The sequence below is a fragment of the Chaetodon auriga genome, chromosome 5 (assembly GCF_051107435.1).
Source record: "Chaetodon auriga isolate fChaAug3 chromosome 5, fChaAug3.hap1, whole genome shotgun sequence".
Taxonomy (NCBI): Eukaryota; Metazoa; Chordata; class Actinopteri; order Chaetodontiformes; family Chaetodontidae; genus Chaetodon; species Chaetodon auriga.
In genome coordinates this window covers 10,674,669-10,688,835 of record NC_135078.1, presented here as the reverse complement: position 1 = coordinate 10,688,835, position 14,167 = coordinate 10,674,669, and the positions used below count along the sequence as shown (strand labels likewise).

At 40.2% G+C, this 14,167-nt stretch overlaps 1 protein-coding gene across 1 annotated transcript in view; it reads left to right on the top strand.

Annotated features, from left to right (window-relative positions):
- Nucleotides 1-14,167, top strand: part of adamts3 (ADAM metallopeptidase with thrombospondin type 1 motif, 3) — a 122,514-nt gene that overhangs the window by 91,352 nt on the left and 16,995 nt on the right. The window contains exons 12-17 of the mRNA XM_076731739.1: nucleotides 190-303; nucleotides 695-840; nucleotides 1,647-1,822; nucleotides 3,037-3,170; nucleotides 3,701-3,824; nucleotides 9,283-9,363. Of these exons, the coding sequence (XP_076587854.1) occupies nucleotides 190-303; nucleotides 695-840; nucleotides 1,647-1,822; nucleotides 3,037-3,170; nucleotides 3,701-3,824; nucleotides 9,283-9,363 (775 nt within the window). The remainder of the gene's footprint in view (nucleotides 1-189; nucleotides 304-694; nucleotides 841-1,646; nucleotides 1,823-3,036; nucleotides 3,171-3,700; nucleotides 3,825-9,282; nucleotides 9,364-14,167) is intronic.

The following is a 14,167-nucleotide window of genomic DNA, read 5'->3' as shown; positions in this document are numbered from 1 at the left end:
GATGCCTCAGAATAAATGAAAGGACACTGTTTCTCAGAAAGAATATTTTCCAAACAGAGTCCATTTCTGCCTTTCAGTTATGCATCACAGTACGAACAGTGAAGCTATCCATGCTTTACGTTAATTTTCATGTTGAGTAAACCAGCTCACCTACCTGAACACATGATTTTCCTCTTCTCTGTGTTTCAGTTTCGCACATTTGACCCATGTAAACAGCTGTGGTGCAGTCATCCTGACAACCCTTACTTCTGCAAAACCAAGAAGGGGCCGCCTCTCGATGGGACGGAGTGTGCTCCTGGAAAAGTACGTTTGTCTATTACATATGGCAAGTGCCTGGACACACAGGTGACTAACATGTTGATGAGACTCATGTAGCACAATCAGGGAAGGTTTTTTCCCCTGATGTTGGACATGAGATGTTGTTGCAGCCATTCAGCTACATGAACATTAGCGTGCTCCAACTCTGATGTAGGATGATGAGGTCTTGGGAAAACTGGGGAAACCCTTTTACAACCAAGGAGTTCAGCCTTAACTTTAAAAAACAGCCTCAGCTCAAACTACATAGAAATTCCTGAGCTCAGATGTTTGACCAGAAAGTGTATTCCTATATTTTCCCTCATTTACTGAGTCTAGAAAGGAGGCCTTTGTGCTTGGCTTACTTTCCCTCTCTGCTCAACCCTGTCATCCTCTGTAGTGGTGCTATAAAGGTCACTGCATGTGGAAGAACCCTAATCAGGTCAAGCAAGACGGCACCTGGGGCTCCTGGAGCAAATATGGTTCCTGCTCGCGCTCCTGTGGGACTGGAGTTCGCTTCCGGACACGTCAGTGCAACAACCCAGCGTGAGTGGCAAAGACAACAGTAACATGATTTGATACATCTGGCAGATATCATGAATGATAAGTAATGAAGGAGGCTGATTCTAAATGAAAGTTGTGATTTTGCCATGTAGATGTCTTTGTGTGTATAGCTTTGACTGTCCTCTCTCAGTAGCGCAATGTTATACCATGAAAAATGTCTCAGGAAGAAGGTTGGGTTTGATTGTTGGTTTCAGCAAAGCATGTGACCCAGGAGACAGCAGTTCACATCCCATCTCATACCAACATTCAGCTGTGGTTTCTTCTAATCGTGACAGCAATGTTTTCCTAACTTTAAACATGATCATCATGTTTCCCTTACCTTAACCAAGCAGCTATAGCATCCTAAACTTAAAGCAATAAATTGGCATTTTGGGAGATAAACATGTTCACTACATGTTAGATGAGAAGACGGACACAACTCTAATGTCTACAGAAAGTAAGGTCGCTGATTCAGTGTAAATATGAGCATTTGATGCAGCCAATTTTCATGCAGCAGACCGTAGTTCAAGTTCAGCAATTAGACAAAAGACTCCATTAACCAAATGGGATATTGCACATGTTCACTTCTTTTGAAACTGAACAGTTTTGTATTTCCATGTGAGACAACTCACAAAGGGCCAGATCACTTTTGCCCAGACTGCAGGCACAATGTTGAAAATAACCCCAGTCTTTTATTTTAGCTTCTTCGCACTTTAGCATCACTTTTTGAGCAAGATTTGTTTTTCGGATCCTTCCTTCAAAGAAATGCACATTGTGTGCTCAGCTCCTCTGATGTTTCCCTCCCACAGGCCCTCCAACGGTGGCCAGGACTGCCCAGGAGTGAACTACGAGTATCAGCTGTGCAACACTGACGACTGCCCCAAGCACTTCGAAGATTTCCGTGCCCAGCAGTGCCAACTCCGCAACTCCCACTTTGAGTTCCAAAATGCCAAACACCATTGGCTGCCCTACGAGCATCCCGACGGTAAGCCAGAAAAATGTCAACAGATTGTTTTGTTCCAGCGTGTGGCTGCAGGGTTTTGTTTTTTTTTTTAAGCCAAAAAAGAACAGTGATAGTCAACAAGGGCAGAGGATCTGAAGAAAGATTTTGTGTTTTCAGAACACGGATGTTTCCAGCTGTTGTAGACCGTTTCAACATAGTGACCATGCTCTTTTGTGCGAGTGTCTAGTTTTCTTTCCTGCTTTTAGTTTTTGTCTTCTCTTCAGTTTTTCTTCCCTTTCTCCCATCACCGATGTGCCAATATGGAGAGCTTACCATACATTCAAAGGCGATGGATTTGTACAGTGCAGACACAAAACCTGTATCCTATTTCAATCTCTGCACCTCATCAGACATATCCGTCTTCGCTCCAGGGCACTGTTTGCCACTTATTGAACTAATGGTTTTGAAAGTCAGTCGTGTTGAAAAGAACGAGGAAACCCTGCTGAGAAACTGCAGGGAAGTGCAACAGTAAGTGGAAACCTGTTATTGTATGAAAGGTAAAGAGCTTTTCTAAAGATCGAAGTATGAGGTACGAAATGAAGTCCAAGGTCATATTTATGAGTGTGAATTCAGATTTTACTACTAATGTTTTTTTACATACCAGTAAATACTGATTGCAAATATACTTTCTGTATTTTTTTTACTTACTATTTACAAACAAATTGTTGTAGTATGATGCAAAAAAGAACTAAAAAATAAATGGTTCATTGATTTGTCCGATGACATAAAATAAATCACTATTGCGAGCATTCAGGTAAATTTTCCCCAAGGTTTGCAAATGATGGGGCACTTTGTATTGGTCATTATTGTACTGTCAGGGGATCTCACAAGTCAGCAAGTGAGCACAGTCATTTTTTCCCTGCATTTTGGGGGTTGGTGGGCATTAATTTCAAACCTGTTATCATAATCCTTCTACCAATAGCAGTGGAAAAGGGTGGGTCTTGGGCAGAAAGATTAAAAAATTCAGGTCATTCTTCCCTTTTCAAATTAAAACTAAATGCAGTGGTTTAGAAACATGAAGTGGGTGTTGGCTCACTGTTTTTCATTTACTTTTTTCTATGTAATGCAGGAGATATGGTTTACTAAAGAAATGATGTAAAAACAACATCTCTGTTCTATAAAAATAAGAAATTAAAATCTTATATGATATTCTTGATTTTCCAAGACAATTCTATAACAATCTATATCTGTTGCAGCTAACAAGAGATGCCACCTGTACTGCCAGTCAAAGGAGACAGGAGACGTGGCGTACATGAAGCAGCTGGTGCATGATGGGACACGATGCTCCTACAAAGATGCCTACAGTATCTGCGTGCGTGGGGAGTGTGTGGTAAGGACGTGCTTAAAGTACATGATTTTGACACATAAAAGCTGCATTAGGTCGACATGTACTTTATTAAGTTACACTGATTAATGTTGAAACTGGCACATGATAAAAGCAAATTATTTTGCTGCGCATATTCAACTATGTTAAATATGAGAATATGAGATGCATTTGACAGGAGTCATCGTGAAGAAATTTAAAAACTCACAGCACAAGAGTTATGAGTCAATTGTGAGTCTATTATAAGTGGAGCTATATAACTTGTTTATTGGCCCACAAGAAGGTTGAATTTCATTAAAATCTGTCAAGATTTGAGATATGCTGCTGTCAGAAAAACAAACACTCAAAGCAAAGCAAACTACCTCTGGCAGAGGTGACAGACAGGTTCACTCACTGTGTCTGAGTTTGAGTCCAGTCAGCGCTGATAATCGAAACGCTAATGAAGTCACCCGACAGGTCGGCTTCCCATTAAATCCCAATGTTATGGATTTTACAAAAAATGCTCTCCGCTCATCAATCGTTGTCTTGGTCTCCAGAAAGTTGGCTGCGACAGAGAGATCGGCTCGAGCAAAGTTGAGGACAAATGTGGTGTTTGTGGTGGAGACAACTCCCACTGCCGCACCGTTAAAGGAACTTTCACCCGAACACCAAAGAAAGCTGGTAAGAACACAACGTCTGCAGACACGAGTGTTTTTGACAAAGTTGCACAAAGATTCGATTTTTGTCACGTGAACGATTTCTTCCAGTTCTCTCCCTGTATGTTTCCTCAACTCTAGTTTGTTCGTGGATGCAGAGTGTTCGTAATAATGAGTGTTTATAATGCATGACAGACTATGAGTGAATGATTAACCTTAATTTGACATAAGCATACTGTACTGTACATTTACATTAATTGGTTTGGCGGACCTAAAACTGTACAAATGTACTTACTTTTACTTACTACTTACAAAGCATGTACAAATTTTGATTCAGTGACAAACTGCACTCATTGTAAGAAGGATGTGTCCAGAGGCCTGTCTGAGCATCTTTCCAGATTCCAGATGTCAGATTTGTTTGGTAAACTACAGAACGGAGAGCTCACTGAGGTGCAGCTGGCCTGAAATGAGAAATAGTGAAGGCGATGGCAGGTGACTCTGCAGCACATTCATGCAGCTGGGAGCCAATACAAAATAACCCTGTTAACACATTTATCCTGACTACTGCAAATGAGCTTTAGTCAAACCCTGAGAAATCATTTGCCGGATGCAGGAGGTGGATGCAACAAACACTCTACACCTGTGCATCTTTTAGTTAAATAGAAAACAGTGAATGTCGGTGCAGTTTTACAGGCTGGGTTGCAGCATTTTGTTGTTAAGTAGCTGAACTCTGTTGTTGCAAAAGTAAAGGCAGAAAACTTTTTATTACCTGAGTAGTGGTAGCTTGAAATGAAGAGGGAAGCCTGCATGCGATTTCTTTTGCAGTGCCATTGTCCCCCTGAAGGGGCTCTTAAACTTTTACTATGTTCCAGGTCTTTGCTGCAGGGGTCCTCAACTACAGTGCATTTGTCCAAGGGCCAGAATTTTTCAAAGCTGACACTGTGGGTGCCAGAATTTAAAATAAAAAGATGTTTACACATAATAACCATCTTATTGTTTCATATGTTCACTTTCTTACAAGTGAATGTTAATTTTAATGGCACTGAACAGTCTGAACACACTCCTAAAAAATAGAAAATCCATGATGATAGCTAGATACTGAACTAGAAAATGCTCTCAGACCACAGACCAGAGGCAGTCAGTGCTTGATACAAAACCCACAGTTCAGGTACCAATGAATGAGAGGAAGCAACCAAAAATACTCAATTGGCCAGTGAAATTAAAACAAAGTGACGCCTCATTCATTTACTACCCAAGCTTAGTGAGTCTCCCACAACTAGTGAGCCGCTGTGAACTATGAATTATTATTTTGGCCTGTTGCCAGGGGTTGCCAAATTAATCTACAATTACTGTCAGGAACGGACTGTGCCTCTTCCACTGGTGAGTAATGTTACATGCCTGCATTTTCTGAATTCATTAATATCCCGCCGGCCACCAGTCAGCGGGCACTGACTTATCGGCTGTGGATGCACACTGAGGTCCAGACTTTTACAAACCCTGCTATATACTCATTCTAAGCAGGTTTTGAGTTGAGCTTAAAGGTCCAGTGTGTAAGCCTTCCTGCCTGCACACAGAGCAGAGGGAGAGACCCTGCTGCCAGAAGAGCCACTGCGCTGTCAGTGTCTGCCTTTCGTGCCATTATCAGTTCTAAATTTATTTTCGCTGCATGAGAAAATGGGCTTGTGGTATGGGAGTGTGTGAAAAGTAGGCTATCAAATCTCATGGTCAATGCATGAGAGCTGGCAGCCCTGTCTGTTGCATAAGAACAACTCAAAACCTCTCAGTCAAAACAAGAAAGAGAAGAAAACTGATTTAATAAATCCTCAGTCTCCTTGGCGGAGTTGAGTATAGTTATCATTTTGGACTCACAGTGATAGAGGCTAATAGTATTCTGGCCCTTGGACAAACGCCATTTAGGACCCCCGCTGTAGGATTTAATGTCATCTAGCAATGAGATTGCAGACTGCTTTCAACTGAACACCCCTCATCTTACCCTTTCCTATGGTAGCAGATAAAAGCAATTTTAAGGTATCAAAAACACAATAATTCTTATTTACAGGTGATTATACATTGAAGAAAACCTACTTATGAGTGATATATATTCATTTTCTGCCAATAGGTTCCCATAAATCCAACACATTGGACCTTTAGGGGTTCATTCTTAAGCTTGGAAGTAGTAGTTGCAAAAATTTCTAAAAACCAAAGGTCTACTTTCTAGATTTCATTCAGATCTTTGGTCACACCGTAACAGGTGGTCTTGTGGATATTTTAAGGAACACTGTGTGGTCACAGTGACAAAAATAAGTACATTCAAACAAGAAGCTCTGTGAGGCACAGTGGTGCTTTGAGCTAAAGCTAAGTAATCAGCATGCTAATAAGCTCACAATGACAGTGCTAACATGCTGATGACATGTATTTTTTTTTCTCTGTTCACAGTCATAGTTAATGTTCACATGCTCACACTTATTAGCAATAAACAGGAAGTACAGCGGAATGTAATTAGGTGTACAGGTGTTTGGTCATGAACCAAAGTACTTGACAGAATACATTTTTGACCTTGTGATGATGCTGGATGACAAGCTGAGGGATCAGAAAAATGATTACACTTCATCGTAAGGGGTACATGAATTTGTGTATTAATTTTCATTGCAATCCTTACAAGACGTTGTTGAGACATTTCACTCTAAACCACAAATGTCAATTTCATGATGTTGCTAGAGGACATCTGGGGATGATGGATGTCTAGCCAAAACTTCCTTTCCAGGTAATCATCAAATAATTATTGAGATATTTCAAAGTAGTGGACAGATCATTTGCCTCTAGCAAAGCTAAAAGGTCAGTTTGCATATAAAACTTTACTTAATTTATGACTGTGATGGACACTGTTGTCCCACAATGCAATGCACCAAAGGTTGAGGAATTTCGATGAAACCACAGCACTTCATGTCAGAAGCCTCCATTTCCCATTACGTCCCCTCAGTTGCTGTCATGTCAGTAACAAACAGCACAGTAACGAGCTTATACTTGTCTTATTTGTGTTCAGACGAACAGCAGATTGGTCACTTTCAGGGCTCTATATTGCTATTTTCCAAGCTGCTGTAGCTGTCATATTTCTCAGGACCCGCATGGTTTCCATGGGAACGTTGCCCATGAGGCTTGCGTCATAAGGGAGTGGGCGTGGCTTCATCTGAAATAGGTTGGAAAAACAATACACGTGCCCCCCTGAGATGTCACTCTGATTTGCATGTGAGCATAGATGTGGAGAAATTGCTTCCACCTCCTGTATATCATTTCCTTTCTATTAGCTCATGCACAGAATTTACATTCACAGTTAATAAATGAGCCAAGGGTGCAGAGTGACATGGAGGTGTGCTGAGCATCTGACAGCTCTCACAGCCACCACATCGAGGCGTCGGATTCATTTGGATTAGGACCCTCATTAATTAGCAGAGATATAACTCGGCCCCTGTTTTTAGTATCATTTTTGGAAGTTCATTAATGAATTGTGCTTTGCCTTTGTACTACCTTCTTTAATTCAAGTTGCTTCCATCTGGTTATCTCTCCTCTCCAGCTACACAGGGCACACACACACACACACACACACACACACACACACACACACACGTGCGTGCACACACACACCATAAGTTGGATGTTTTGCTTCTTGTGTTAAGTTTAATTAGTGTAAGTGGTTTTTCTTTTTTGAAAAATGTGTGTTCACATTAACCACCAGCATGAAGAGAATAATTTATAATGGTTTCATGATGCCATCATGATGTCATAAAGTCAACAGAGAAGAGCCCTGGACATGACGGCTTCATCAAACCATTCCAGAATGAGCTCTGTTGAAACTGTGATCATTCATTTCATTTTTTTTCTTAACACCTTACTCTCCTTTAACCCCTCACGTTTTTTAACAGGGAAACAGTTAAGCAAGAGAGCCCAAAAAGAAACCCCTTTGTTGGAAAACACAATATGCAAGTATCCAGTGTTACCGAATCCCTCACAACCTCCTTTCTAGCATTTTCTGTCCAGCTTGTAGTGCAGATGGATGCCTAACACCGTAGACACGTAGAGACACGAGCGACACGAGCTGCTGTTTCTTCTGTTGCTTGTTACTAATTGTCTATTTAGGTCTGACTCGACTGTTGTAACTGTCACAGGTTCTTTATCCAGTCAAGTCTCTAAAACTCTATGTAAGAAGTTATTTTTGATATGTATGGTCATTTAATGTAAATGTTGCTTCAACAGCCTAACAAACTAACTTTAAAGTCTTAATGCAGATAAAAATGTCTTTACATGAACATGCAGATCTTTGGAGGCAATCTGGGATGTTGTTGGCCGTTTGCAGTCTGAATGATTGAACCTCAACTGGCATTCTGATGCTAGGTTCAACCCAAGCATCCACACCTTAAGGCTCTTCAGACAACCAGCTCAGTCCCCCCAAAACCCTGCAGTCGAATTGTGATTTCTGTTGAGCGGCTTGTGGTTCTGAATTTGACTGCCATCAGAGGATGTTCTCTCAGAAGTGAAAGAGTTTATTTTGCCCTTTCCAAAAGTTAGATTGCCATTTATGTGTTCAATATACTGTAGAGTGAGCAGCACTCGCTACTCTGCCACCTATTGTAACCTTGTGTGACCCTGCTACAGTGTGCCAGTTGCATTCATAATCACCTCAGCAGCACCACTGCAGCTCCGCCAGGAGTGTTGTGCCGGCCTGTCAAAACTTAGGCCGAGTAATTATACAGCTGAAGTTCAGTCCAGGTGATTGGGAAGCGTCACCCTGCCAGCAAAAATAGTTTGTCTCCTCATCAGATGTGAATTTCTCGCGTCCCTGCTATGCTAATTAAATGTGCCTCCACTGTAGGTGATGTTGTTGCAGAGAAACGGTGAGACAGTGAAATGGAGAGGAACCACTGCAAGACTAACTAACTCATTCATTTCATTTTGAAGGGAAGACCAGAGGAGCCTTCTCTTTGCCCAAAGGAGCTCGAAATGTGTTTTTAAATGAAACGGAAGACTCTAGAAATGTACTTGGTGAGTCACGGTGGGTTTGTAAGTGGTGGACATCACTGACAGAAGATGACTTTGCTGCCCTGTAGTCTGAAAAACCTGTTACTTATGCCTTATTGAAACATGGCTGAGGGCTCTTTTCATTCACATCCTGTCGAGTAAATAGTGTAAAATATGAGCACACAGTGACACAACAGATGGATGTGGATGAACGGCCAGTTTCAATGAAAATTTTATCTGCAGGCTTCTGCCCAGAGGAGGAAAGCTGACGTAGACATTTACCATTTTCTTTTTCTCTCAAGCTCCTTCACATGTCTTTGTAGAGCAAAGTGAACAAAACTTCTGACACATGCGTGATGTCCACCACTGCAAACAAACTCTTTCTGTATCTGCTCAACTTACATGTCTCTGTCTTATCTTTCCTAACCCCGTCTTCTGCTTCTGCTGCCGCTGCTACAAACTTGGCAAAGGTTACCTTAAGATGTTTCTCATTCCTCCTGGAGCTAGACATGTGATCATCCAAGAACACGAGGCCTCCCCTCAAATTCTTGGTAAGTCTGACTTCCGAACACAAACACCTGAATGAAATCAAAGGCTGCCCCAAACCAGTTCATCACCACCTTTTGATATCATTCACTGGACGACAAATGGAAGCATGTAATGTAAAATCAGAGATTATAGACTTTGCATAATTTATTCCTTGTCACCTCTCAGACGGAGAAAATGAGTCTTCATATTCATTCATTATTCAGAAATCTATTAAAGAGAGGTTTCTAGATTAGTGGGTTCTCTCTCTCCCTCTACTGCAAAAATGGCAGTACATTTTTTTAGCATTGCGTTTTTCTTGACTACGATGAGGTGAATTCACAGCCAAAGTTCAAGCATATTCAGAATTAGCAGCATTATTCATGACCAGGGTAATAGAAACATGGAGTAAGTCAGTATGAAATATCATCATATGCATATTTAAACCTAACCTCTGCAGGGTAGTCGTGTCTAGAACATTTTGAACAGTGGCACAGAGTCAGAGGAGAGGAACCTCTGTGGAGAGAAAAACAACAGCTGTCTGTGCAAATACTCAGTGTTCAGGTATGTTTATGTACAGGTATACAGGGTTATGTCTGCTGTGTGGCATTATTATAGAGTCACATAGTGCCCAGAAAGAGGAGGTCAGACTGGATAGATGTGTCAACAAAAGTGTGTAAAATAAGGTAAACATGAAACTCATCTTTCCTTGAAAAATCAGTAGATTTTTAGGGTAAATAATGCATTATGCTTCTTAATTTTGGAGGACTTGTTGGTATATTACTGTCATATTCAAACAGGACAGTACTGTGGACCAATCAGATTGCAGTGTGACTGGTAAAATTATATCCAAGCTACCTTAATCATTTTTTTCCCCACTAGCCACAACAATATATTTATATATTATATTGTTCCCCAACTAGTCTCCAACTTTGTCAAGTTGGGTTTTAATTCTTCTTGAGTTTGTCAGTTTGTCCAGTGTTGTGTAAGAAATGCTGATTAAATCAGCTTTAAATGAACAAACACAACTGATCAGACCTTTAAAGTTAAGGTGAAACAAACCTGCTTAGGTTTGTTCACTTTAACTTCCCAAACAGCTAAAAGCAACAAACAAACATTAAAGTTCAGAAAAAACAGATACAAGTTATTTATTCTCTGAAAAACAACCGCAGGATCCTTATAAAGACTTTGTCAGACAGTTGACTGAAGGCATGAAAGAGGTGGCTAATGCTTTTGTGTCTTGTTCTGTGAGTGGCCAGAGGAAAGCATGACTTATTCAGCGTTAGGTGAAACAGGTCAGCATCAATCTCCTCAGCCAGAGGCAGTGTGATTTTCAAAGAGCTCTCTGTAAGATAACATTTAGACTTCACTTACTGATTTGCCATCTTGGGGTACAGCATCACAGAATGAGTGCTTTATACTGTAACTAAATGGAGAAAAATGAAGAAATGTGTGGAACAAGTCTTTGAAGTAAGATAATGGGGGAAAAAAGGAGGATAAATGACATAGATTTTGAAATAGAAAAAATGCCATTTCCACTGAAATTGCAACTCACATCACAATATCTGCCTGTTGTTCAGCCCTTGCCCAAAATCATGTATCAATTATTAGTTTCAGGGGACTAAAAAGAACATTTCTTTTGTCTAAAAACAGAAACACAAAATTTCTGTTTTGTATGCATGGGAGTGATGTGTGATGTATGTCTACTCTGAGCCATCAAGATTGTCTTTGAATTTCCTGCTCTGGGATTGTTATCTGATATAAAGACTGTCAATATATAGTGTTCTTCCTTTTTTAATATATGCAATAATTTAGGTTCAGCGGGATCCATTTCAAAGCTTTATTACAAGGTTTTGACCCCTGCTGAATAGGATAAAAATGATGCAATCAGAGGCTCAGAATGATTGGTCGTGTCTCCTCTGCCTATAGATTAGTTGATAAGCTTTTATAGACAGGAGGAGCTCAAATATCCAATCAGATTCAGTCAGAGATATTCAAGCTGGTAACTCTGATTTTTATGTTACATATCATGTGAAGGATAATTAAACAAGAAAGAAAAAAGGAACGATTTACTCATCATATGTTTATTTAAGTTACTTTAGGTTTGCATGTACTGGTGCATCTACAAGGCCAGCAGATTTCTACCTTTGAACTGTGTAACTCCCTGTGAAGGGCCATTTAAGCAATTCATCACATTTGTAGCCTAATTTACAAAACTGCACTTAATACCCGTCAGTAATTTTTCTTTTCTGTTCAAACTAGTTTTAGGCTGTCAGTTTAATTTCAGAGTAAATTGCACTAATTGTAGTAACCTCACCCTCAGATTGGCTTTGTAGTGTTAATGAAGCCTTTTCAATCCCTCTTAAATTATGGCTTTAAAAAGTTTGACCTTTCAGAAAGAGCCTCATCGTCTTCTTGTAACAGCTGAACTTCAGTACCCAGTAATGCAGCAGCAGACATCTCATCAGTGAGATTCACGCCCCTCAGCTGGTCCGGGAGCTTGGCTTTGTAGGATGGTGTTATTCTGTGTTTTCCCAATTTTCAAAAGGCTATCACACAAAAAACAACATGTTGATGGCCAGCTAGCCGCAAGCCCACTGGTTCCCAACAAAGACATACATTTTTTTGAAAAGGTTCACAAACATGTAGTGTCATTCTTTAAAAAAGACCCAGCAATCTCCTAAACATCTGGACACTTTGCTTCTTTGCAGAGAGTTACTTAAATAAGAGTAAGTAAAGCAATGGAGGGGACTATTTTCAGACACAGATAATAAACATTTGGGGCTCTAGTGAGTTTTCACAACAGCAGGAGCTGCAGGACAGTGTAGGTGGGATTGATTTGAAATAAACAGCAGCGTCTGTTTTCATGGTAATAAAGGAACATATCACTCAGTGCAACAGTGTGGCTTATTAATGGATTTTTTATCGTTTTTGGACAACAGTGGAGCTCTGTGGTGCAGAGGGATAAATCAGGCTTTGGCTACACAGACAATACAGGATCAATTCTTTGTTGTTCATGGATTTTCTTGACACTAAGAAAAATATAATATACCATATAATATAGCACCAGCCTTACCCTTATAATATTGTGAAGACTTGATATATCACCAGTGAATTTCATCTTATGGTATCATTCCAGTGGTCCTTGGCCATGTGCATCAAAATCTCCAAACCATGAACACCATGGTTGCTGAGACTTTATTACATGATGTATATCTTCAATAAAAGAAGCAATTTGTCATTACAGTGGGTCTCAAACATTTAGGATTAAAGCTGTATGGAGCCATAAAGCCTGCATCACCTGCTGTACTATATGTGCATAGTTTGAAATAAATGCACATTTAAAACACATTTATGAACACACATGTAGAAAAGGACAAAAAAAAACTGACGAGAACAGTGTTAAACAGGTCAGGGTACGTTGCCTGTTTTAGTTTTTGAACAGTAGAGTGAAGGTTGTATTCTCTCATTTTATTTCGGTAAGTTTCTGATACAGAAGCATATTTACACTTCAACAGCAGAACTATAATTTCCCATCTTTCATCATCCGAGAACAAGTCCTTCAAAATAAGTGACAAAATGCGTTATTTGTCCTCTAGAGCGACGGCAGAGAAGCATTTTCTGATCTGACGTCACTGTCGTTCGTCTGTGCTTTCCAAATCAAATCACTGTTCAAAAATACATCTTTTAAATCAAGATTTTATGATGTGAAAGCGTTAAGGTTAAAGTTTAGTTAGGTTTAAGCACACAAACGACCAGGTTAGGTTTCAAGAAAAGATCATGGTTTGGGTTAAAATCAGGACTTGAAGGCTCGGGAAACATTGTAATTTGCGTTAAAAGGACGACTACTTGAAGGTCAGGGGTGTTACGTTGTCATGGTTACAATAATAAACACCAAGGTAAAGGTATGATTGTGACCATCAGTTGGAAACAGAAAGCAAACCGCTGTCTCACATGTTAAAGTCAGACCTTTTGTTGACCCATCCATCTTTCTCTTTCTTCACCCTCCTGAGCCAGCAGTCTATCGTAAAGCTGAAAGGCCCAGAGAGCCGTCATTGTGGATGTTAGGGACGACTGCAGAGGGAACATTGGCTCTGTGCTTCAGGAGAGAACAGGACTGTGCCGGATGAAATAGCCTCCACCATCACAAAACACTGAGAAACGTCAGTGAGACGTGATTGCCTTTATTTTGAGCAAACCCTGCAGCTCTGGAATACAAAAAAAGAAACTCTCCACTGCAGACGCTGTTTTCAAGAAAGAAACAACAGTGATAAACAAAGGCAGAATATAACACCGCTAGGTTTCATTAACATTTCAGCTTTTGATGAAGCATGTTTGAACATCTTCCGCTTGAAAAAGAAGCTGTCGGTTTTAGCATCAGAACTGTGCCTCTGCTGTAGTTTTGGAAACAGCATCCATGCTTCCTTTCACTGTCATTACTCTGTGAAATGTTGTGCAGATGGATGCAGTGTGAAGATTTTTCAGACTTACATTTCAAGGTTTCCAGCTTTTCTGTCAATGTGTCAATATTGCATATATGTACTCTGTCAGCACTGACACAGTAAATGATGAGAATTTATTCATCAAGGCTTCACAACCAACCATGTATCTGAGGTGAAAAACTTAAGTTAGAGCACAGGTTTTAAAGGAATGTGCTGCATTTGATGGACTCACCTGTTTAAATCCAATTTTCTGCTGCACCAGGCTGACACTTTAACTGTGTTCATTGATTATGTGAGATACAGACCATCACTAGGGACACTGGTGCACTTAATGGTCCTAATTCATTTAATTAATGTAGGTATTAGCTACAATGAATCCAGATTGAGT